Source organism: Ips typographus, linkage group LG6, assembly GCF_016097725.1.
Source record: "Ips typographus isolate SLU linkage group LG6, UJ_Ityp_2.0, whole genome shotgun sequence".
Classification (NCBI taxonomy): domain Eukaryota; kingdom Metazoa; phylum Arthropoda; class Insecta; order Coleoptera; family Curculionidae; genus Ips; species Ips typographus.
In genome coordinates, this window is record NC_138427.1 from 3,136,033 (window position 1) to 3,163,562 (window position 27,530).

The following is a 27,530-nucleotide window of genomic DNA, read 5'->3' on the forward strand; positions in this document are numbered from 1 at the left end:
TATAGTTAATACAGTTGTAAAACAGACATTTGTGACAATTGTCTGTTTGTGTCTATTTTGAGCATCTGTCATAAACTTGGAAACTATCAAATACTTCTGCATGAAGCTATAAAATGACTGAAAACTTTCTTAAAACTAGAACAATCAGTTAAAACTCATATTAAATGTTTGTTTGTAAGCAGAGTTTTTGACAGGTATAAGATGAAAGTATAACAAATCAGCAAAACTCCAAGAAACCTAACAAAACATCTGGAAAATTTTAGTAAAAGCTTTTTAAAACGTTTTTAGAGAAATTATATCATATTTTTTTATTTTTCGTATAACTTCAAGAGCTATTTTACAACAAAACCACAACAAAAGGGCTTGGAAATGAATTTTTCTTAGAAATCCAACTTCTAATTTAATAGTGATGCATTTTTTCCGACGTTTTCATTAGTTTTGTTTTTGTACGAAATTCGTTAATAATTTGAGTCTGTTCCGAGCTTTCCCATTAATCATTGTGTATTTTTCTCTATTATGTGTTTCTGATTGATGCATTTATATTAGGAGAATATATTGCTGAAGATATAAAGAGGAAATAAAAATGGCTAGAATATATTGTGTAATATTTCATGTTGATTGAAACGTTTATATATTCAGGGCGTTTTGTAAATATTTCCGCGCAATTTGTTCTTGTAAATGCCCATTACCCTTTAACAAGGGTTTTTTTTGCCTTTTTGCTATCCACAGTAATTAACATTAATGAACGGCCACAAATTAATTGTGCAACACAACAAAAAATTAACCTGATGGTATTAGGGCTAATGGGTTTCCCACTGTAGTTTGCATAAAATAAAGACCTAATTACAAAAATGAGAAAAAGTTGAAACGCAAAAAAACAACAAAAATCCCTTTTTTAGAACGTGGCTCATGCTGCATCATACCGCCTTGGATATTCATGAATATTCAAAACAACGGAGAAGGCGAAAGGGTATACAACACAAAGCTTTTTGTAAATTTAACGCATTCTTAATAGCCTACTTTACTAATTGAGGTACTAATTTATATGGATTAGTTTGAGCTTTATTTGCAAACGAATATTTCGGGTTATGCCAAGTTTTGTCAGTGAAACGCTTTTAGTGTTCAGTGTTTTAATGATATTCTGTGGAATTAATTTGGTATGACAGTGAATTTCTAAATTTTGATAATGCACTGTCAATTGAGTTAAGTGCTTTTAATGCTCAAAATAACACATCAATGAGGGAGAGGAGTTTACAAATATTTACTAACATGATTCCACACTTACGTTTTTAGCTAAAAGTTTCCCATAAGTAATATGAGCTGGAACGTGTTGGGGTTCAGCTTCTAGGGCAGCTCGGTACCATTTTTCAGCCTCTTCGTCCTGTTGCATTTTGGCTAAAGTCTCACCCAAAATGTTATACACTTTCTGGAAAAAAATTAGCACTGACAAAGTATCTTTAATATTCAAAGCTTTGAAGATTTCAACCCAATTGAAGCAGCTCGATAAATGTAAAAGAAGGCAAAACTGTTTATTTAATCCAGCGCAACTGCCTCATTTTTCGGAAATCCAATTTGCACTTAATTTCAATTCAATTGCTGTGTGCCATTCACCGCTATCCGAATCTATGTTTGGCGGATCGATTGAAAAATCTAGTTTGAATTTACAGTGTTTGTGAGATTTTATTGCAATTACTATCGTCAAGTTTACTGCAAATAATTGCAGAGCGGAGTTTGAGGTTTTCGAAAACATTTTAACGAGTAGAAAGAGGAGATTAACATGGAAAGGACGCTTTATCAAAAACCCAACGAGGCTTCTCAGCATACTATATAGTAATAAATTGGATTGTCAGGATAATAGCCGCGAAGCAATATTTCGGGCGCTTTCAAAAAGCCTCATAAACCAAAAGTTGATTAGGCCTTGATAAAACTTTATTTAGCGAGAAGAATGGCGATCGCAGGCAACACAAATAAGCAAAATATGTTTTCCGACGTGTTGAACGCCACTAGAAAACAAAGAGGGTAAACTACCATAAATCATACGGCCACTGACGTACGAAATAGAATGCTACTGTTTTCATCTGACAATAAAGTCGGCAGTAGCGGAGATTTTTATTGTTTTCAAAATATATGCACTGCGGATGTTATTTTGGGGACAAAAAAGAACTGTCCTGAATTGCGGTTTCTGTGACATTTATAATTTAAACTGATGGAGAATTTGAGTTTTTATTAAAGAATTCGTTTTATCAAATGAAGAGCCATAGGAAATAACAATTATGACCAAAATAGTGTGCCAAGAAAAACCCAAATTGAATTGTAAAACCGTATTCTGGAAACTTTATAATGTGGACATTTTTGAAAAATTCTATTTTTCTTTGTAAGTTGAAATTATACGATTAAAAACACTGTTCAGTTCATAGCAAGTAGTTAACAATAAACATTTAGTAACTTCCTCCCACATATTCATACTAACGTTTCAACGTTAAACAAAAGCAGGTAAGGGGATGGAAACAAAGAGAAATACAATAATTGGGATCTGCTGGCATACGGCTAAAATTAAACTTGCATCCAAGAAACAATAGTTGACTGCCGACAGGCACCGGAGAGTTAGACTTTATAACAAGATGTCTGTTTACCGCCCCTAAATTACAATAGAGAACTTCCAATTCTAAAGCTTTCAGTTTTCGATAAAAGATTAGTTAGAAATCACTTACTATGAATCCATTCCTACACGCTTCTACTGAGTTAAATACGGCATTATGTCGGTAAAGTTACAAAGTTTCACAATAACAGCGCCGCTCCGTGATGCAGTAACACTAACAGTGTGTCCCTTCTGTTGAAACTTTACTAATTTGTTCCCTACGAAGCAGTCCTTTTCTCTTTCGAGCCGCCAACTGGAGCGACTTCAAATTTACACTGTTCCAGATTTATTTGGGCCAGAATTAATATGCCCTGGCTTTAAGGTAAATGCAACTACTTAGCCCGCTTTTATTAAACCAGTTTCTACTTGCGGTTTAAAGAAATTCAAAAAGTTTCTACGACAAACTTTTTTGTATATTTGACATCACAGAGTAAAGTACAAAGTTGAATGTTTTTGAGTTGAAGATATTAGAAACTATACTGAATTGTCTTCTCTGGAGGATCAGGATTAATCTGATTCCAGTTATATCATGCAAGTTGAAGATGAAAAAGAATTTGGGTGAAACTTAGAAACCGTCAATCATCTAAAAACAAATAAGAACAAATTCATTGACTTCCAAAATACAAAGTACATAAAAATCCTTCTCGTAATGTATTCATACTATACCTATGAGTAAAGCGCGAACCCTTTTAAAGTCGAGAATGGGGCGTGAAAATAGGATGCGCTAATGAAAGTAAGGGTGAGCATTAGGCAGATAATGGGGTCAAAGTGGATCTAAAGTGCCCGTGTCAGCCCAAAAATGGCCAATAAATTTTAAAGTTTAAGGGTTTGTAGAGGCGCCAGGGAAAACCGGAGTAATTTTTACAGATTTCAGCGAAATATCTAAAAATATAATGGGATAATGGAAGAAGTTAGTTGCTTTATGCCCAATTTGGAAGTTGAAATGATAAGAATCGAATTCGGACAACTTTTCGCAAAAGGTAATTACCGAACCTCTATCTTTCTAAATGTAATTAGCAGTAAACCGAGGCATAGGTCGTGACAGAACTTACTCCCAATTTGTCAAAACCATTACCCACATGTCTCCATGTTGGCAATAACCACAGCCCCATCATGTTGGCGGTTTATTGAGGGTCATCACCTCAGATATTCCTCTATTTCTACTCCGTATGGTAAGGTTTTAACTAAATTATTTGTTTCCAAATTAAGCCGGTGTCGAAGGGCTCGTAGATCAATTAATACTTCTCTCATTACGGTCTAAATAAACTGTAACATTGCCAACACTAGGTTAGTTCCATTCGGCAATTTCGCTAACGAGGAATACTCCAGCAAACTAATTATGAAAGTTTCATAGGATGCTGACAGAAAGCCCACATTGTTATAGTTAGTAAATTGCGATTTGCGTCCATTATTACTACCCACGTTTCTGTTTACGAATCATTGCACATTTTCAGAAAAATTACCCTCTTCTGATTTGGCAAACTTTTTAAATACTAATTCCTAATTAAAATAAACAATAAACTAACCCGAGATTCGCCATGTTCAGAAACCATTCAGAGAGGAACACCCCAGGGATCTAATTAGTAAAGTTTCATGTTCGTTAACAGAATAGAAGGGACACACTGCTAGTGTGAACACAGTACGACGAAAGCACTTATTATAAAAGTTTTGCAACTCGGAGCGTTTGCGTTTAATTCAGATGTAGAGTACAAATGGATTCATAACACACTGAATTGCAACTGAAATTTAAATAATGAATATTGTACCCGTTCCTATACCTGCGGCATTGGGTATTACGCCGGCATGGAAAGGTGGTTTCCTGAATACTGAACTAGAGCAAAGTTACTCGAAGAAGGAAAACAGTTGCAAAACTACTGTAACATGCAAATTTTACTATTTTGTTTAGTTAAGTATTACCATAATTGTATTAGTTTTTTCTCAGTGTTTAGAAGTAAATTTAAAATTGATCATTGACATTGAAATGGTATTTAACAAAAAAAAAATATATGAAAAGGGCGGAAAATGTCTTGAAATCTAATAGTTTCTTGTTTTTGACATGCTTAATTGAAAACATTTTATTTTGCTCTGATGATATTCTCTTCTCATAATGATCAGTGACAAATCAACAAACGATTAATTGTGGGAAATCTAGGAAGAAGGAAAGTACCCGAAACGTTCTATAGGGCAGAACTATCAAGCTGGTTCACCGAGTATAAGCCTGAAATATGGCCCTATTGCCCTGGATGTCCAGCTTTGGATAGAAGTTTTCCAATCAGAATTAATATTTGAAGAGACCCTCAATTTGTCATCGTTAACCTAGATTTAATGTTTATTGATCGTTCCCACTGTCATAATGCAAGTGCATTTTTACATCTCCATATATGTCCGTTACCGTAATTGAGTGTGGAAACTGAATAGGAATGGAGTAAAGCAAAATTTGTGAAGAGAATATAAACTTGTTTTAGCAATGTTTGATAGGAAAAAATAGGTTAGTTTCTGCACCACAAGTCATTAGGTTACTATTCTATGATAGAACAGTCAGCATGATTAACTGAGGCTAAAATCCCGTGATATACTTTGGTGTGACACATTCTAAATAAGAGAAAAGCGATAAAGATAGGTTTGCCAATAGCCGTCAATGGCCATCGAATTCTCGGTGGCGTTCAATCAACGCGAACACGAAATCAAATTTTTTAAACATAACAACCGCATTTGTCGATCCTGACATTTTAATCTGGGAACAAAAGAGTGGATTTTCACTGACCGAATTTCGTTTTTATCCAGACTCATCATTTCCGACAGAAACAATTGACGCGTGAAGTGCAAATTGCGTCGGCTAAAATAGAATCGTCCGCTAATGTCCTCGGATTGATTTAATTGATGGTAGAAATTTACGTTCTGCATTTTTGATAGCACAATAGTCTCTGCTAACAAATTTACCTGCGGAGGATAGTATTTAGGAAGATTGGCTGCTGCTTCTCTGTATACAGCTAAAGCGTTGTGCAACCGTCCTTGATCACTGTATAGAGCACCCAGTTGTAATAGAGCAGACACTTTGGCGTTTTCATGTTCACGTCTGTCTTTTACCCCAGTTCCGTCTAATTTGGAGGCTTGCCGAAGAATTGCAATTGCTTCTTCACAACGTCCTGATGCTATTAGTGCTGTTCCCAAGTTCACATAAGCCACTGCAACAAAAATAATCATCAATCAGTACTACAAAAAAAAAACAGTTTTTGGTACACGCATACATACAAATGGAGAAATTAAATAGTAATCAAAAAATCAAAAACCGTAAAAACAATGCAAGCCTATCAGCGACACACAGTCGATGCATAAATTTAAAATCGAAGCTGACCGCGAACGAAACCCTGCGAATCATATAACCATTTGTATAACAAAAAGTCCTAATGTATGCAAAATCAACGCATTTAAATGCAAGCCACAGGCCTCACTCACTTTCGACAAAGCGGAATTTCGAACTGGAATATTTGTTGAACACCCTTTTTGAATCCCACATAGGCGCAGCATAGCCTGATAATGGACTAATCAAGGTATTTTTCTTTTAGATGCTTTTGGTGGAAAATCCACAAATTGACAGAATTTTTTAGTAGTAAACACCCTTTCAATAGTTTATTATATTTAGGATCACCATGTATACGAATTTATGAACTAAACCAGTATCAAATTAAATCTTAAATTAATCTAGATTAGTAAAGCAACCATTACCATTACTAGACTGATGAAGGTTGGGAGTATTACAATTTAAAATTATATAACATTTTTGTATCCAAACGTAACTGTCTGTTCTCTTCAAAATTAAAATTGGTTGTAAACTCTTTTTCCATGGTCACGTGATTGATTTTGCCAGTTGTCAACTGGTCTTTACAGTGTTGCAAGCTCAAAATTGGATTATCAAAGTCTAATGACGTGGCTTTTACAACTTCAGCTTTCACAACTGTCTCAATTTAGATTTACCGACTTTTTAACGTTTAAACTACATTTTAAACGTCACGTGACTGTTTTGACAGGTTTCAGCCGCCTTTTACAGTGTTGTAAACTCAAAATTGGATTATAATCAAGGTTTTTTTTCTTTCAGATGCTTTTAGAAAGATGATGCAATTTAGCATTTGCTGAAAAACCCTCAATTTTACGGAATTTTTTAGTATTAAAAGAGCAACATCCTTTCGGTAGTTTATTATATTTAGGAACACCATGTATACCAGTTTATGTGCAAAACCAGTTCCAAATTAAATTTCAAATTATTCAGATTAGTAAGCAACAATTACCATTATTAAACTGATATAGGTTAGAGTTTAACAATTCATAATTATTTTGTTTTTATATTAATTTTACTATTTTTAATAACCGAACTTGACTACATATTCTCTTGAAAATAAAGATTGGCTTTTAACATAAGCATTTGTGTAAAACCTGTGTAACAGAACTGAAAACAAAACTCTTCATAAATAGGAAATCAGGTTTTAACACGCAGTAACTAAAGCTGGTTTAAACGTAAATTCCAATATCAAAACGCAATTTTCCCAATTCTGTTTTATTTTAGTTTAATCGTAGCCGTGGTAAATGGCAGAGTTTGCACTCAAACGGGCAATATTTTTTGATTTAGTAGAAAAGTGCTTCGACTGGCAAAAACGATAGCAGCAGCACGTATAATCCCGTTACATAGCGCGACATTTTTTTTCAAAACTAGTCCCCTTTTGCCCCTGTTGCCTAAATAAATCCATTCAAAATAAAATTACTAAATATTCAGTTGGAGAGTCAAAAGCAGTCTTGCCGGCTAATGAAACAAAAACCGACCAAGAAATGCCGTTACTTTACATCACACAGAGAATACTAAATGACTGTAAATTTACTGTCGAGTAAGCGCAACCTTATCTCACAAAGGCAAAACTTATGAATACGTAATTTGTTAAAGAATAGAACTTCTTGTAATTAGCACTTTTAATATGAAAATCTTTCTAAATGGAAAAGTCCCTGAAATGGAAAATGGGCCTCTCTAAGAACAAGACTAATTTGCATTGAAAACTTTACAGATTTCTTGAGGCGTTTTATGATTTCAGACCCTCCTGCGATGCTACAAATTATTGTGTAACCATATTTGAGTCATATCTACAAAGTAGTCAGTCATAAAGCTGGCAAAATACACTCGGCAGAGTTATGTACGCGTCTTGCTATGAATTCCCTAAAGCTCCTGCAAATTTATTCCCCTGCTGAGGAACTCTTTTGTCATTTTTTTTCCTCCATGCGAGAGTGACATTGTCTGGATGCCTATGCTAAAATCCAGGGAAAAATGGCCTGGACCCTTATATTTTCGGCTCGATGTAGCCAGCTGGGTTAAATAAACTTCAAATAAAAATCCCCCACAGCTTACCAATGGCGTTCTAAAAAGTTTTTTTCTGTACTTAACTCACAAACTAATGTTTTAAGCAAAAACGTCATCAACCCTATCGTTTACATCTAAACCAGAACCCAACACTATAATTTAATAATCCGGATTTGAGGGGTTGAAACTTTGAGGGCGATAAATGATGAGTTTAAAGTTCCTTCGCTCCGATAGAGAGATGATTTTCGGAAAGTACGAAGAGATGAAATATTCAGCAGTTGGCAACTTCTCAAGTATAATTTGCCTTAAATCATTTCGCTCAACCGGTAATGTATTGCCGGAGAGAGTAATTGTGGTCTGTCAAGAGATCTTGACTTATTAATTTCCAAGTCGCCGAATTAGAGGAACAAACTGCGTTAAACTGAAACGAGATTGGTGCTTGACAAATATGGTGTAGACCGTGAGATGTCGTTACGCTAACGTTATCATCCAGGGAAATCTACCTTTTAAAATTTCTGGGACATTAATCAGGGAGTGTTCCCGTGGAGTCTATCTACGAAATTTCAACCGCTAATTTGCCGCACTCTCAAATGAATAACCGCAGTCGCTGCCACCGTCTGTAGGGATTCACTAGCCTGCTTCACCGCCTTTTTACTAATAATAAAAATTATATCGATATTTTTTTAATTCAGCATGATATTTGGTATAAACTAGGTGATTAAAGAAAATTAGATACAATTTTCGTGACACATGACATCAATCACAGCGGACTAAAACATAATGAATGTCGCAATCTAGTTACTAAATGCTAAACTAAACATTTTAAAGCAAATCGTTGTTCCTACACCTATTTTTAAATAAAATATTAATTATTATGCGTCTTTTAGTTAAACGCATTTAATCAAAATAAGTAATATGAAGTTAGCATGGTTGTTTTTGCAAACTTTACTTAAAACTTAAATTAATTTAGCAGATATATTTTGGAGGTATTTTTGGTTTGATGCTCTATTTGTATCCAATAATTTAAAATTTGTACTTTTGACTACCCCTTAAGGACCTTTGTGGCTTTTGCTACATTAGAGTTCGAGAACTACATTTAGTATTAGCTTTCTGGAATAATCTGTAATTTTATTCATTTTGTCAGTTTATTATGATTTTAATTGTTAAAAACCACTTGGCATGTGCTAAGAAATACAATTGTCTCCACCATTTCGTTTACAGTAGAAAGAGATACGGCTAGTCCGCTGGGGTATAGGACTTGATAGGAAATCTACACGGTCACAATTTTTAGTTCTAGTAGCAGTAGTGTCAAATCGATAACAACCAAAGTCGATATCAGGAACATCCTTACTTCAGTCCGCTTGGGCGCGTGGACCGTAACGAATCTCATTTATCAACGTTGTCATCCCTGCATAGGCGTGCTTAAATGAGGCCTTAAATTTTAAAAGTTTTTTTACCTAAATAATTTCATTAGGTTTTAGAAGCTTTGTTGTGTACCTAATGAAAAATGTCAAGAAAAATACAAAAAAGGGTTGTAAAGTGGCGAAAAAAGGGTCAATGCTTTCTACCTGGGTTGAGAAATACTTCGGGCAATCATTATCAAACATCGAGTAAAAATCAATAAAAAACATAGTAATAGTATATTATTAACCAAGGTTTAGACAGAAGCTTTTATTAACCGTATTTCAAGTTTGACTTAAAGTCAATAAAAGCTGTCTAAACCGTAGATAATATAGCGTTTTTTCCACAATGGTAATATGAAGAGACAACCTCATTCATCTGTCTCTGTCAAGTCAAGTATATTTCATATGTCATATAGCTTAATAGGCTATGACATTATTATTTACCTATGTCAATAATTTTTCCTTTTTTGTTGTGTTTGTGCCAGACTAGAACTAGATATTACTCTACTCTATTTTTAGACCAACAACGACCATTAAGGTAGAGAAATTAATTCTCAAGTTATTAATTGGTCAATGTTTATCATGTTAGTAATGAAAAAAACTTTAACTTAACATAAGCTTCAACGCCAATCTAAAGTTTTCCAACTTATACATACACAAGACAGTAACTTTGCAAGTTACGACTAAACTCAAGTTACCAGTTTGTTACTGCCGGTTTTGGTATGGCTTAAACTGCAAACTTATAGTAAACGAGTTACGGTAAGAATGTTTACTTTGGATTACTAACATAATATATTGTGTTGTGTATATCGGATGTTTCAAATCATTTTTATAACGCTGTTTTATTGCAATTTATTGAGCAGAACAAAGTGTCAAGTTCTAGTAGTTTCATGTAGTCCAATAGCTTTATATTTGTATTAACTTACATTTTAAAAGTTTCATAGACCTCTAAATGTTATTGAAAACCTTCTGAAAAGTGCCTCTACAAGTGTTTAAATCGTCCAAGAATTGTTTTCAATTGTTAGAGGTCTCTAGAACCATTTTGAAAGTCTCAGAGACCTTTAAATGCTACTGAGAATCTTATAAGTTCCACAGACTTCTAAATACTAGGTACTGAGAAGCTTCTAAAAAGAACCAGAGTCCTCTACAAGAGTTTTAAACCTTCCCATCACCGTTTTTGAATTGCCAGAGATTTCTAAAACCATCTGGAAAGTATCAGAGACCTTTAAGCGCTACTCAGAACCTTATAAAAAGTGCCAGTCCTCTACAACTGTCTTAATTCTTCCCATAACTGTTTTAAATTGTCAAAGGTCTCTAGAACTATTTTGAAAGTGTTAGAGACCTTTAAATGCTACTGACAATCTTCTAAAAAGTGTCAAAGGCGTCAAAACCATTTTTAAAGTGTCAGAGAGTTCTAAATGCTACTGAAAACTTTCTTAGAAGTAACAGAAGGTTTTACAAGTGTTCTAAACGGTCCTATAACTGTTTTAAATTGCTAGAGAACTCCAAAACCATTTTGAAAGTTCCATAGACCTCTAAATAGTACTTAGAGCCTTCTAAAAAGTGCCAGAAGCCTCTAAGACCATTTCTAAAGTTCCATACACCTCTAAATGCTATGGAAAACATTTTAAAAAGTTTCAGAGCCCTCTACAAGTATTTTAAATCGTCCTCGAATTGTTTTGAATTGCCAGAGACCTCCAAAACCATTTTGAAAGTTCCATAGACCTCTAAATGCTATTGACAACCTTCTAAAATCTGCTAGATTTCTCTACAAGTGTAAAAAAATTATAACTATAATTATTTTGACATTTAATTGCCAACATACGTTTTTTCCTGAAAAATTAATGAACAAATTTTTTGCAAACTAGAAATATAGTCTAGTCTGTCAAAAATGCAAAACAATCGAAATTGAACTGAAAGTTCGATACCGCCCTTAATATTCTATTACAAAACGAAGGCCATCCCGGCAAATTAATACCGAATCTATGGATAGTTTCGAAACTACACTTTGGAGTGCCATAATTGCCATTCGGCCGGTCCTACGGTCGCACATGTCGCCATTTGCCGAATTAAAAGCGAATCTCTGCAAGCTCATACATATTTAATTTAGCTGCTGCGTATTAAAACTGTTTTATGGGAAGCTGGGTGCGGTCGCGCTTAATTTATGACGACGGGCATGCTTTTGATTTATGATTTTTTGAGAAATTCGTATATAACCGAAGTTTATTGAACAATAACCTGATCACAAGTTTATACCTAATTTTACAGTGTCGTGAACCAATGCAATTATAAAGTCTTGAAGTAGGTCAGTATATAAAATAATAATAGTAAAACTTGGATGAGGAATATGTGGACTTAATAGCAACGTACACGAAACCTGAAAATTGACCTGATACATACCAGATGGTCTACAAACCAGCACTTTTCAGTAATTTTCAAACAATATTAAAATATGATAATTAATCCAGGCCACATATGTTGGTGTTTACCATATAAAAAAGCGAATCACTGAACTCATGCATATTTATTGTAATGTTTTCCATCTGGATAATTTTTGGCAACAAAAATTTAGCTCCATTCCTTATAAAAACACAACTTTAGGAGGATTCAATCATTTGAAAAAGCAAATATACACCTTTCAGATTTTCTGATAATATCGCTCAGAGATCCTATAAAACATCAATATTTAACGTTTCCTACTTGGCAGTTAAACTTTTATTACTTTCTCGACTCTTCAGACGATTTTGTTAATAATTTAATGTGTTTTATTTAGTTCGTGACTTAACAAGGTATTCTCTACAAACTTTCCCTCTTGATGCATTATTTATAAAATGCTTGATCTTTGCGTTGGTTAAGTTTCGGATTAATTTCTGAGCTTGGTATTTTAAGATTTAGTCGAATTATCTAATGGATTCTTGAGAGCTTGAAGTGTCGATAGAATGTGACAGGAGAAACTGACAATGGTAGGCTCCTGTCACAATCTACAGACTTTTCTCTTAATAACTTCTTATTTCACCTAATTTAAAGTTCTTTGATAGAAATATGCCCTTTTCTGTGCATTGGAACCTTTCTGGAGCAAAAAAAAATTGCTAAAATTGCACTTTTTAAACAAATTCGTCAATTTCTTTCACATCATTCCTTGTCAAATAGAGATGAGTACCGATTGTCACAATAATACACAGTCATCCAAACCAATTTTTTCTCTAACAATCCAAGCTTTATAATGTCAGGCTATTTATTCTAATGGAACGGAAATGAGACGGCAAACCCTATTAAACATTCACAAAAAAATTGGGTTGCGGATCAAAAAGCTTCCGATTACGAGGTAACAAAGAAATATCTGCCTATTCCCTGCTTCATTATAGTTTAGGGTTTGAAAATGCTTTTAGGGTTTCAACGTTAATAAAGTTGATAGTTACTTTGTCTTTTAAATTGAAGTTTTTTCACTTTGCGGCAAGTTATTTTCAACGATTTTATTAGGTTTAAAAAGCATTTCGACAAAATCTGGAGATGTTTAACTTTATGAGCGGCTCGGTCGTGAAAGTAAATTAGACCGGAGGAGTCCTGACCCGATTTCGAGATTTTATAACGAGATTCGCCCTCTCGTACTGCTTACGATGTATACTAAATTGAAAGTAATAAAAATATGCATACAAAGTGATACTTTTGTAAAACCCCAAAAGAGGGATCAGACCGGATATAAAGGGAGAAGAAATAACGCGTAAAATATTCGTCGCGAAACCATCAATAAAACCAAGTCTCAACTCATGAGAGTGCTGTTGGAATTGAGATATTCGGATTTCTTAATAACGCCAATTCATATCTCCGGACTGCTCGAATTTCGTCTTCGGTTGCTCCAACATATTTTTATGCAAAACCCGTTCCGGTGCCAGGGGTTTTATTGCCGACATAGCAAAATGAAGACGGGATCCATATTATACTTCTTGTTGTACAGTGGCGGGGATTACTCCAACCCTAGTACAAATAATTGCTATTTACTAGCAACTCTATATTTATGAAACTCTATACATGAAGCTATATGTACACTAATTTACATAATTATTATTCATTGACAATAGAGCCAGGCTAACTGCAGTCTTCATTAAACCTATAAGCTTCATTATGACCGCTACTAAACACGGGCTACGAACTTTATTCGATATGCATTTCAGGGAGGGGATAATAATCTATTTTACATTCATTTCGCCATATTGAGGAAGCAATTTGCGCTGCAAGGCCACACACAATACGCAAAATTAACGGAAATTTTGTTATTAAATATTGTCGTAATAGGATACACCGCATATTGCACTGCGGATAATGAAAGTTTAATATTGAGGTTGCAATTTTGATCAATACCGAAATTATCAATTATTAATGCTGTTGCGAACGTAGAATAGTTGGTTAATAATGCTATGATAGTTCTCATAAATGTCTATCCAAGACTAATTAATCTAGCAAATTTAGAAAGTTTATTCATTTGAAGATAGAGTTGGATCTGTGGTACTGGAAATCAGTTTGTGGTTTCAAAATGGTCTTAGAGGCTTCTTTAAGAAGCTACAGCTCTCTGACCCTTTCAAAAAAGTTTTTTAGACACCTCCAGCAAATTAAAACAATTCTAGGACGGCTTATAACACTTGTAGAGGCGTCTGGTACTTTTTAGTAGATTCTCAGTAGCATTTAGAAAGCTCTAACACTTTCAAAATAGTTCTAAAGACTTCTGGAAATATAAAACAGTTATGTAAAGGTTTAATACACTTGTAGAGGCACTTTTTAGAAGGCTCTCAGTAGCATTTAGAGGAACTTTCAAAATAGTTTTGGAATCATATGGCAATTTAAAGGTTTAAGACACTGGTTCTTAATAGCATTTAAAGGTTTCTTATCCTCTCAAAATGGTCTTACAGAACTCTGTCAATTTAAAACAGTTATGGGAAAGTTTAAGACACTTTTACAACCTTTTGCCACTTTCAAGAAAGTTCTCAATAGTATTTAAAGGTCTCTGACTGGAAAATTAATTTGTGATTGATCAAATTAGCAGCTTTTGGCTGGCTGCTTTTTTTGACCAATCACAAACTGATTTCATTACTTTAATCGATAGCTCCAATTAGACATTTTTATGTTGTTTGGTTTTCAAAATATTTTTACTAAAATTTAATTGGCCGGAAATTTAGTAATTTCTCAAATGATTTAAAAGTACAGAATTCAAAATTATTGTCAAATTTCCAAATTTGGAGTGGTTTTATGATAAACCAAAGTTTGAGCTGAAAGTTTTCGAAGTTCAGTAATTTTTCAAATGATTCCAAGATTTCTAATTATATGAAGATTTTCAGGCTTAAAATTGATGACATACTGAAGTGTCAAAAAGGTCGGTAATAATCACGTTATCTTGGACGATCACATTAAATGTATACAGTGAGTGGTATAAACATTTCAAAAATTATCCATAGAAATCCCATGAAAAGAAGAGAGAACTATTACCAAATCCTTTAGACAAGAATATAGCATAACTTTGTGACATGTGTCAGTGTGCCAAAATGGTTGTGACGTCATTCAATCAGGTGGTCACGTGACCAACTCATCCCAAAGTTTCTGTGTACATTTCTCATGTCACTTAAAAAGTTTATCTCCATCTTTATCTAGAACGTTGATTTGCAACAGTTCCCTTTTCAAATGATGGGATTTCTAAGTAAAATTTTGAATCTTCCGTTCTGGTATTTGAAAATATTAGCAAAAATTTGTAAAGCGATCACGTGATCTTAAGAGAGCTACTATAGCTACTCTATAATGGTCAATCTTACAACTGTAAGGTTGGTTGTTAAAATGTGATACAGAGTTGCATTATGGAACAGTTTTGGTGTTTTTTTTCACGTAAGCTGAAAGCAAAAAGTACTTTTTTCTGAAGAATGAATCAATAATTCAAATAGGGTGAATTAAATCACAAATTTTGCATTCACAACATACTACAATAATGAATCTTGAACTAGACTAGGAGCAAAACAGTAAATAAAACTGTTCATTTGAACAAAACACGTTGAATCAATTAATCCCTTTGGCAATCATCGATGCTAGAAATACAAGTAGTGCAAATGGACGCGAATCCAATTACGAGAACATGTTTGGACACGATTCGCCCACAAACATATCTAAATTAAATCTTACTTACTAAACCAACATAACGTGTACTTACGTGCCAGTGACGGTCGGAAATGGATAGCTCTCTGGTAGCTTTGGATAGCTTCGTCAAGCTTTTGTTTGCTCTGCAACAGGATGGCCCTGAAACAATGGTGCATTGTAGTCGATTGTTCTCGTTGCATGTCCGATTGGCGTTAAGGGGACGGTGTGATATTTGCGATAAACACTTTGACAAACAATAGACGTTCGCATGTCCTTATCGACTATAGGTATTGGCCTTAGGCACTTGATGATATTGTAATAGCACCACGCATCGGTGATCACGATGCGAATGGTAATTGCTGGTTTACATAAAGGACGCGTATCGATTAAAGGATTTCCTCAGGATTAATTTGCCATGTTTCCCCGAATTTAACTTTACCAGGGTAACGCCCACGGATTCATTAACTAGTCGTAGTTTTGCAATCAATACCGCCAAACACTGACACCACTAATTAAACATGTTTTTTTATAAGCTATATTTAACCCGGATATCTTTATTACAATCTGGAAAAACTGCAGATTCTTCTCTCTAATGTCAGCCGTTGGATATTGTTTGTGGGCGGCAGCGATAAGGATTAAACGCGCATTAGTATGTAAAGTGAACATCTTGCCTAAAGAGCAACTCAACTTTTTAACGACTAACAAAGTTTCAGGAAAAGCCGCATAATTTTGAAATTTACCAAATTTTTTTGGCTTCGGGACCTTTTCCTTCAAGCCACTTTTGAATTGTTAGTACCGAATTATGTATTCTCAATAGTTCAACAAAATTGAGTTCAAAATATTAATTTGTTTACGTTACAAAAGTTGGTTAAATTATTTGTCATAATTTCGGAGTTTAATAATTTGCCGTCTTGAAATTTCGATTACTTCCAGAGATACACAAACAAAGCGAAATTTTGGAAATTGGTTTTCATTTTTTTGTTAATTGACTTGATGAGATAATTGAAAAATAAATCCGACGTTTGGGTTTTTGGTTACCATCCTCCATAATTTGCTGCCCTATTGGATTTTTACATTTCTAAATAGAGCTTTTTTTCTTGATTACGGTGATACTCAATATGTAATGGTACAGTTTTGCAATTTTGCGGATGTTTTAATATTGATGTGAAAATTCAGATACATTTGATGTCCGAAATTTTTGTTAACTACATATCATCAACTTTAAAGCGGAATCTAAAAATAAAATTTGTCCTGATTTAATTAATGTGTAACAATTATTGTTTGTTACATTTTAGTTTTTAGTTTTGTTAGAATTCGGTAAATTATTAATTAATACTAAGAAGCAATGAAAGCAATACTTATTTTTTAATTGTATGTTCTATAAAACCTTTTTTAAAATTAAAGGGATATCAAGAGGTGTATTTCCGAAGATAGACGCAAAAAAATAAAAATTAAAATACTCTTATATGTACTTCCAAAAAATAATTTCTTACAGAAGAAAGAGATAGATCGAGAAAAGAAAGACATTTTTGAAAATGAAAAAACAATTCAAAAATTACAAACTAAAATTGCGAATTAATCTCTCTCTCTTAATCTTAATCTAAAAACTCCACAGAATTGATTTTCACGCAGAAAATCACACTTTTTTGAATGAGTTTTGCGAACGGGAAAACAAAGTGGAAATGGCAACTAGAAAATTGCAAATAATTGATATGAGATGACACTAGAAATTCCAACAAATCAGTTTGCATGAATAAAACTTTGAAATGTTTGTAAATTAATAAACAGGGCAAAAATGGACTCCAAAAAATTGATTTCTACGCAAGAAAAACACACTTTTTGTAAATTTTCAAAAGTTTTGATAACGGAAAAATAGGGTGAAAATCGCAACTGAAAATTCCAAATTGATGTTAGATAACTCTAGAAATTCCAAAAAATCAGTTTACATAAAAAAACCCACGCTTTGAAACTTTTGAAAAACAAGGCAAAAACGGTAAAATTACTCTAAAAATTCCAGGGAATCAATTTCCATGGAAAGAAACCACTATTTGAAAATTTAAAAAAATATATCTAACGAAAAAGAAGGGTGAAAATGGCAATTATAAAACTGCAAATTAATCTTGAATGGCTCTAGAAATTCTAAAGAATTAATTTCCGTCAAAAACACACTTTTTGAATTTAAGAAATTGTTTGAAAAACTGAGTAAAAATGACAAATTTGTAATTTTATTGTTCTCAATTAATAAAGTTAATTTTGTTGGAATAATTTGAAAACGATCACAGTTTTTTTCGAGTTCTAATCTAAAATTAAAGGATTAGGATCAATATTTAAATTAGCATCAATTGCCCTTTCAGAATATGCTAAAAAATAGGGTTCTATTGAAAAAATAATAAAGTTTATGATGACTGGCAAAAATCGAAAACGTCGGACTTTTAAATGGGATGTTGGTAATGGTAAAGTGTTATTTAATTACAATTATCTCATTAAACAATTTTGCCATAATTTAACATTTTTCTTTTACCGTTACATAAGTGCATAATAGTGTTTCTTACGGTTGGTTAGTGTATAATATTAAAACAAATATTAATAATAATAATTTCTATAACAAGTTCAAAGTGATCTAGGCTAGGAGTTGTCAAATAACTTACAAAAATTGGACAGTTTAATTAGTTTGGAAACTAAAAATGGCAAATAACCTTATTGGAAATAACCACAATTAATACAGTCAATAGTCCTTTATTACCGGAGTGAGGTAAATAGAATTAGCGTTTTCAAGAGGCATTACGTCAACCGGACGATAATAATAACCGTTCAAACAAGCAAAAAAGCAAACACGAAATAGCCAAACGCAAACAGTCAGGCATGTTCCTATAATAGAGCGAGCAATACAATGAAATGAGGCGATAGACCCTTAAAGTAGACTTAATGATAATGTGTTTGTTTTCCATCGAGCCATTAGAGAGAAAACCATTTATTATCGAAATAACTCAATTAATTTTACTGTTTCGTATAGACACTATTATTTTTACTGCTTTGCTATATGTCAAGTTATAACACATAACATTCCGGATGTAATGGTGTATTTTCCGGAAGTTCATATACTGCCATATAAAACAAATTACTTGAACGAACAAAACTTAAAAATGATTAAGAACTTTGATTCCAGCTTAGACGTTGCGGAATAAATAATTCAAAACAACTACAATTTTAGTGTTTGTGAATCAAAGTAAAGTAAACAACATCAAAGTGACGACCAAAATTCAATTATGTCCCTCTCTGAATTTCCAACAATGAAAATGACATGGAAATTCTTAAGTCGGTCAATTCAAAGACCACGAAGACACGAAACCTTGCAGTAAACCGGCAATATTGTTGATTAGATTTTAATAAATAATGATGCATTTCTTTATTAAAGAGCGTTTTAACGAAATATTTATATTGTATACGTGGACAATAACCGTCGCGGTTTTATTGAAAAATTTAAAATTTTTCCCTCCAGCTCTAATGGAAATTTCTTGGTTTTCTTTTCAGCTGGTTGAACTCAAGGCGTAATAGCGTGGAAAAAATAGAAAGAGCTGAAAACCACAACAAACAATACAAATTTGGCTTGGTTTATTGTGAAATGTAAATTCGGGGTGGTAAATTCAAAAGAGAGTTCGGGCGCGAATTTTGCACGGGCTTTAATACAAACGCCCTTTCCCCCCTTCTTCAAAAATTGCCCTGAAAGGATTGGAAGGGTCTTTTAAAATGGCTGATAATGGCATTGCCTTTAGTCCTAATTAAACGATGCGTTAAAGAGTTAACGACTTCTTGGAGCGTACAAATTATAAGCTCCCTAATTATAACCTGAAAATGTTCAGTTATTCAGAGCCGGCTTTGTGGATTTTACCACAAAACTAACATATGTATGTTACAATTTCAGGCTACTGGATTTACTCATACATATTTCAGAATGCTGAAAATATTGTACGATTTTAAATTTTAAAATGCAAATTATGGACCTCATACCTCTGTCAATTTTTAATAAACAATCCATCAAATATGAGGCTAACCAACCAGGTAAAAATTGCGCAATTTTACAGTTGTTGATTGGATTGCATTGCATATTAAATCGCTTTAATGTCTACATGTGCAGTATTGACCTACCCATATAAAAACAGTTCTCAGTGTGCTGTTTTTCTTAAATACTTCTGAAATTTACGTCTCATCAAACCCAGAAACTCCATCAAAAGTCTTAAAAATAGTGATGGACGTAAATTTACCAGTCACGGACAAAATCGTCTGTAAAACCCACTTGAAGTGAGAAAATCACAGTTTTAAGCAAACTTTTGGAATCGTCATTAAATTTCCTATATAATTACTTGAAAAAACATTACAAGATTTGCTACAGTCAGTAAGAAAAGCGGTGTCAAAGTTTAAACTGGTAGAAACACAGGACAGTCAGGGACAAATTCGCCTCTAAAACCCACTCGAAGTGAGAAAATGACGGTTCTAAGAACATTTTTGGAATCCTCCTTAAATTTCCTATCCAATAACTTGAAGAAACACTACAAAATTTGGTACAGGCAGCAGAAAAGCCATGTTAAAGTTGGAACTGCCAGAAACACAGATTGAGGATACAGTCAAGGCGAAAATCGCCTGTAAAACCCACTTGAAATGAGAAAATGACAGTTTTAAGCACATTTTTGGAATCCTCATTAAATTTCCTATTCAATAACTTCAAAAACATTACAAGATTGGGTGCAGTCAGGGAGAAAAACGGTGTCAAAGTTTGAACTGCCAGAAACACAGTTTGACATGACTGTCAGGGACAAAATCACCTATAACATTTACTTGGAGTGAGAAAATGACTGTTTTAGGCACATTATTGGAATTCGCATTAAATTTCCTATCCAATAACTTGAAAAAACACTACAAAATTTGGTACAGTCAGGGAGAAAAGCGGTGTCAAAGTTAGAACTGCCAGAAACACAGATTGAAGAGACAGTCACGGACAAATTCGCCTCTAAAACCCACTCGAAATGAGAAAATGACGGTTTTAAGAACATTTTTGGAATCCTCATTCAATTTCCTATTCAATAACTTGAAGAAACACTATAAAATTCGATACAGTCAGCAGAAAAGCGATGTTAAAGATGGAACTGCCAGAAACACAGATTGAGGCGACAGTTAAGGAGAAAATCGCCTGTAAAACCCACTTGGAATGAGAAAATGACAGTTTTAAGCACATTTTTGGAATCCTCATTAAATTTCCTATTTAATTACTTCTAAAACATTACAAGATTTGGTGCAGTCAGGGAGAAAAGCGGTGTCAAAGTTTGAACTGGCAGAAACACAGTTTTAAAGGACAGTCAGGGACAAAATTACCTATAACATTCACTTGGAGTGAGAAAATGACCGTTTTAAGCACATTTTTGGAATCCTCATTAAATTTCCTATCCAATACCTTGAAAAAGCACTACATCCGGTATAGTCAGGGAGAAAAGCGGTGTCAAAGTTTGATCTGCCAGAAACACAGATTGAAGCGACAGTCAAGGCGAAAATCGCTTGTAAAACCCACTTGGAGTGAGAAAATGACAGTTTTAAACACATTTTTGGAACCCTCATTAAATTTTATATCCAATAACCTAAAAAAAAACCACAAATTTATTATTTTTAATTTTTTACTTTACCTATAATTTACCCATTACTACTTAAAAACGTAAATCAAAAAACAACACAAACATAAAAGAGCAACATCAATCAAAAATCGCGTGCGTTGCGTGTAAAGGGATACAAGAAGCCATATTGTATGAACAGTAAATCATTTATTGAGCCAGTTAGTTTTCAGGAATCATCTAATATAATTTTCACTGATGCAAATAGGAATCGGTAAACTGACCTCGGTAATCACTGTGATTTTCCTGCAATGTAAAATAGAAAGTATAAAAGGGTTTAAAAGAAAATTGCTGTTCTGAAGTAGGCATTACTGAATGGCTCCTTTCTATTGAAAATTCAATTTAGCGTACAAATTTCCATTGCAATTTAACGGACGAACATTTGAATGAAGATCGCATATAATGGAAAGCAATGAATAATTCTGACAGTTTATACGTTGATGCTGTATTTTGTTATTTAAAATAAATGATGATTATTGACGATAGTGCATGTTCATAAATACTAGTTGGTGTTTTTTAATGGGAATTGGAACCAAGACTCTATATTTTCCCTGAAGATGCCAAAATAAAACTCTCTCTCACTAAACCTTGATCAACAATTTTCAATACTAGTTTAGATTTTACTTATTTATTTTAATTTAGGGTTTTAAAAATGTTTCTGACCGACTGAAAATATACGTTGTACCAAAACGCTGTGCATATGTTATTTTAAGATGTAGAGTTCTTGGCATATCAAAACAGGAAAACTGCCCAAGCTGGGTTCAATTCCCTACATCAAAGCAATCCCTATTATTTTTTTGCTAAAAGCTGTTCCCATCCACGAAAGGAAATTCGAACGGATCTCGGTGAGGGAAAAACATTCGTTGACAGAGAGCAAATAGTTTAAAATTTGATTTCACCTCGCGTTCATGGTTAAACCAATAAACTTTTGGTGTGACTGGAAATTTTAGAAACAGTTTCTTTTAAGAATGAATAACAAGCGGAATTACTTTCTGCACACTTGACGGGAAGCACTTAAATCTAAATAATCCCATCATTTATTTCCAGAAAAAGATATTAAACGCAGACCGCGAGAATAAAAAAATAAAGCTTAATTTTAATGGAGGTGTACTCCAGTTAATGACAAAATTTCCATTTTTGAGTGGCTCCGATTAGATCCTTAGCTTTTAAAGGAAAGAAGCACTTATTGAATTTATGATAATTTTCTAGGCTCGTTACTTACTGAAAAATAACGTAATAACTCAAATTGATTGAAAATGAAACAAACACAACTGGCGACACAAATCGAGTTATATTTCTCAGCTGCCACAATTCAAATTGAATTTACCCATTTAGAATGTATTGTTATTTAAATTGGCTATTACCGGTGGTACACTTTTATAAGTCTCACATTATAACGAAACAAAAAACCATCAATCTAGTTCCTCTTTATTTTCTCACCTTTTTGCAATGTCAGATTGGGGATTTAAAGAAGGGAACTTAATCAATGACATATAATCCGGGTCCGAAAAGGTTTTTTACCAACCTAAAGGTGTGTGTTAAAATCCACAATATTCAATTTTTAGAAGCATTGCGTTACAAGCCTGAAACAATAGCTTATTCGGAACAAAACAACAACAAACTCCATTTCAATGCCTCATTAATAAATTGCGCAAAATTCGGTTCGACTCATGTATAAAACATGAAAAAAATACCTTTCGTATTTTATCTATCGTTAAAAAATGTGAATAGCAAATTACTTCCTTTATCGTTCAATTCAGTAAATAACAATGGTAGCTGATGGCTCAAAGGAAAATTTAAATTACATTTTTGCGAGATAATGGCGCTGGGTAGAATAATATGAATTATGGAATAGCTCGTCGGTAGGCGTTATTTAAAAGAACCGATGTTATTATCTTTGTAATCAACATTTTCAGATTGCAAAGAAACTACATTTGAGGTACCTTTTGAACGCAAAATTGCAACAACTTTACAGCTTTAATGAGGCTATAAATTAATAACTCTGCTTTTTTGACGCTCTGTCTTTATAATCACCTGCAAACCAATTTTCTTAACTACGTTAAACCTTTGTACGCTTTATGCATTAAGGTCAAAGAATGAAAGAATATCCTGACTGTATTATAAGACTTTCAGGATGACTTGCACCCCATTGAAGCGAAGGCGTAAAAATAAGTCTCGCGAACAAAAAAGCGCCTTGATGTTTTGCTTTTATGATAGAGAAGAATAGGTTTTGGAAGGTTCTCAATAAATTATCAAAGGAAAATGTTATGTATAAAACATCAAGCATCTTTCATATATCGCGCCGCTTTTATGTAAGCCCGGTTCGTCTCAAATAAGAATCGCAAATTACTTTCTTTCAGCCAATCAATCCAGATTCTGAAGGCAAATCGAAAACCTGACTGGGATTTATGCAAGAATAACAAAGTGTTCTATTGTTGATGTTTCCGCTATTCATAATCTATCCAACTATGACAACCATCTTTATCAGAAAAATGTTTATTCTCGTTAATGATTTAATTAAATTATGAAATTTAAGTAAATTCCAATTTGACCAGTAAATATATGGGTCTAACTGAAATTTGCTTGAAAGATGTCATTTTCCTGTCATTAATTTCATTCAAGTCAATCATCATTCAATCTTGAAAAATAAAGATTGAATAGAAGGCTGTTTTTATTTATTATTTATTGTTTTAGAGATTTTGGTTTATCAATAAGTAACACTTTTCTGACAAATTGAATCTTGTACCAAATGAGTTCCAATCTAGAACTTTTTAATGAATAAGTAGCCTTTTCTTAAAAAAAATAGCTATTCGAGTCCAATAATATGGTTTTGAGATAAGAAAAATTACGTCAATTGTCAAAATAACTGTCATAAATCTCCAAAACACGTCTTGTTTCGAAAACTGTAAGAAAACTGTGTTCAACTATAATTCTTGCAAATTCTAGGCAAATTTTTACAGTTATGACATTAGTGACAGATATCACGTGATTTTTGGAAGATAATTTAGGTAGGCAGTCACGTGACCACTGTCAAAATAACTGTCATAAATCTCAGAAACACGTCTTAATTCGAAAACTGTAAGAAAATTGTGTTAAACCATAATTCTTGCAAATTCTAGGCAACTTTTTACAGTTATGACATTAGTGACAGATATCACGTGGTTTTTGTAAGATAATTTAGCTAGGCAGTGACGTGACCACCGTCAAAATAACTGTCATAAATCTCAGAAACACGTTTTGTATCGAATACTGCAAGAACACTTTTCTAAACCCTGATTTTTGCAACTTCAAAAAATTTCAAATCAAATCAAAATTTCTTGTCAAGCCTACTTGGAGTGAGATAATGACTGTTTTAGGCACATTTTTTGAATCCTCATTAAATTTCCTAACCAATAACATAAAAAAACAATACAAAAATTTGGTACAGTCAGGGAGAAAAGCGGTGTCAAAATTTTAACACTTAACACAGCTTGAAAGGACAGTCAGGGACAAAATCGTGTGTAAAACCAACTTGGAGTGAGAAAATTACTGTTTTAAGCACACTTTTAGAATCGTCATTAAATTTTCTATCCAATTATCTGAAAATATACTACAAGATTTAGTATACCCAGAGAGAAAAGCGGTGTCAAAGTTTGAACTGCCCAGAAACACAGTTTGAAAAGACAGTCAGGGACAAAATCGCCTGTAAAACCAATTTGAAGTGAGAAAATTACTTTTTTAAGCACACTTTTGAAATCCTCATTAAATTTACTATATACTGACCTAAAAAACACTACAAGATTTGGTACAGTCAGGGAGAAAAGCGGTGTCAAAATATGCACTGACAGACAAGCAGTTTGAAAGCACAGTCAGGGACAAAATCGAATGTAAGATCCTCTTGGACTAAAAAAATTACTGTTTTAAGCACACTTTTAGAATCTTTATTAAATTTCCTATACAATCATCTGAAAATACACTACAAGATTTGGTACAGTCAGGGAGAAAAGCGGTGTCAAAATTTGAACTAACAGACAAGCAGTTTGAAAGCACAGTCAGGGATAAAATCGAATGTAAAACCCTCTTGGACTAAAAAAAATACTGTTTTAAGCACACTTTTAAAATGCTCATTAAATTTTCTATCCAAAAACAAAAAAAAAAAACACTACAAAATTTAGTACAGTCAGCGAGAAAAGCGGTGTCAAAATTTGAACTGTCAGAAACACAGTATTTGTAATTTAGTGGTAATTTACCCATCACTAACTAGTGTGTTATTCTTGGACGACAATTTAGAGCAAAATTCTTCAACACATCTTCTTTTATCTCAATTTTCTGCTTTTTTGACAAACAAAAGAGGATGTTGTTTGAACGACAAAGTTCAATTTCAGAGCGATGGTATAATAATTTAATTAAAACCATGCTATTTTGTTCACAGAAAATTAATCCAACAAATTCCAATTAGATTTACGCATTGTAAAAACAACAATCCAATTTAAAAGCCAAAATAAAATATTTATATGAAACCCAGGTTCAAATTTTAGTTTTAATAAAATGAACACGAGGATTTTTGCAACAAAGCTACTAACAGTATTTAATGAATGAAACACAAGGATTTTGATACTTTGTTGTAAGTTGCTTTTTGGAACAATTAATAGATTTTTTTAGTTTGTTTATTAGAAATTTGTAATAAAGGTCTTAATGTTGATGATTCAGAAAAAGGTCTGCACCCTTATGTTGGCAGAAAAATCCACTTTGCACTGTCCGAAATTCGTTTCCTACTGGACCACATCACTAAATAGAAAGAGCGTCACGTTCAGAATTCGGAGGTGAATTTATTTTGGTTTCGCATACGTGGTAAAACACGTTTCCCCTCTCTAATTGCCAATAAACATGGCGAGGATCCTTTGTACCGGCAATTCTGTATAAAAGCGACATTTCCATGTAAAACAAATAACGGTTATGGTTGCGCTGAAAATTTTGTTGAAATTCGTGCTGTGTACTCAGGTTATTAAAATTAATGGTCTCCGCTTTTATTTTCCGCCCCCCGTTTCATAATTGGACGCTTTTCCCAATACGGGAAAACACGAAAAGGAAAGTTAAGGATGTCGAGTAGCCTGGTCCGGTTTCGGCTCGGAAAATTAACATTTCCCCGAATTGTTTAATTCCAGGTTTGAGAAACTTTTATGATGAATTGTACAAGTTATCTTTAGACGTGTCTTAATTTCGAAACTTAAAATATATTGCCCCGGAAGTTACTCATAACAATTTTCGCCTTCTCCTACTACGTACAAGTGTAGACTTACATTTTAGCAAATTAAATACATTGTCTTAAAGCGTCAGTCGAGTTCCGCTTGTAAATTACTCTTTTCACTAAGCGCGAGCTTTCCATTTTGATACTCTTCTTGGTGCGGTCTGAATAGGACTAAAATAACACAGCAAATTATACAACGCTAATTGAATTAAATTTCGAGGAAATACAATCGATGCGGGGAGACAAAAACCCTCATTTCCAGACAAGTCGAAAACACGTTATCTAATATCTGGAATGATTTATTGTGTTTGTAACACTATTATAATTTTCACTTGTTCAGTTAATTAACTCAGTTACATTAAAGCAGTTTACAATGTTCGGAACACAATATTAAATAATACAGATATGCAATAACTGTTCTCAGTTTTAGTAGAATAGTAAGAAAACTTATTACAGCTAATTATTCCTTGTTTCTGCGTTTAAAAATAGCTATTTATGTAACCAGTTACGAAAAGATCGATTTTGTGTAACGAATGAATGTTTGTAGGGCGAGCGCAGCGAGGTCCTACAATTTAAATGAGTTACACAATAAGACATTTTCGAAACGTGTTGCATACATAATTTTTTCTAATTTTGACCAAAAAGCGGAAAAACCATCTTTTAAAGTGATTTAACACAAATATTCACTTTCATAACACCTTGTATAAACAGTGACAACGACATGTCACTCTAATCAGTTTTGAAAAGTGTCACTTTATATGCCACTGTGACACTTTTCGAAACTGATTAGAGTGACAAAACGTTTTACTTTATGTAACTAGTTACATAAAGTATCACTTTATGTAACTAGTTATGAAAAGTTCATTTCGTCACTCCCTGTTTTTATGCATTTCCGTAGAAACATATGGGCGACATCCATCATAACATGTCGTTGTCACTGTTTATACAAGGTGCTATGAAAGTGAATATTTGTGTTAAATCACTTTAAAAGATGGTTTTTACCGCTTTTTGGTCAAAATTAGAAAAAATTATGTATGCAACACGTTTCGAAAATGTCTTATTGTGTAACTCATTTAAATTGTAGGACCTCGCTGCGCTCGCCCTACAAACATTCATTCGTTACACAAAATCGATCTTTTCGTAACTGGTT

At 33.4% G+C, this 27,530-nt stretch overlaps 1 protein-coding gene across 1 annotated transcript in view; it reads right to left on the reverse strand.

Moving 5' to 3' along the window:
- Nucleotides 1–27,530, reverse strand: part of LOC145730154 (protein O-mannosyl-transferase tmtc2-like) — a 94,018-nt gene that overhangs the window by 13,149 nt on the left and 53,339 nt on the right. The window contains exons 7-9 of the mRNA XM_081981194.1: nucleotides 15,570–15,655; nucleotides 5,579–5,823; nucleotides 1,286–1,426 (exon numbers count right to left, since the gene is read on the reverse strand). Of these exons, the coding sequence (XP_081837320.1) occupies nucleotides 1,286–1,426; nucleotides 5,579–5,823; nucleotides 15,570–15,655 (472 nt within the window). The remainder of the gene's footprint in view (nucleotides 1–1,285; nucleotides 1,427–5,578; nucleotides 5,824–15,569; nucleotides 15,656–27,530) is intronic.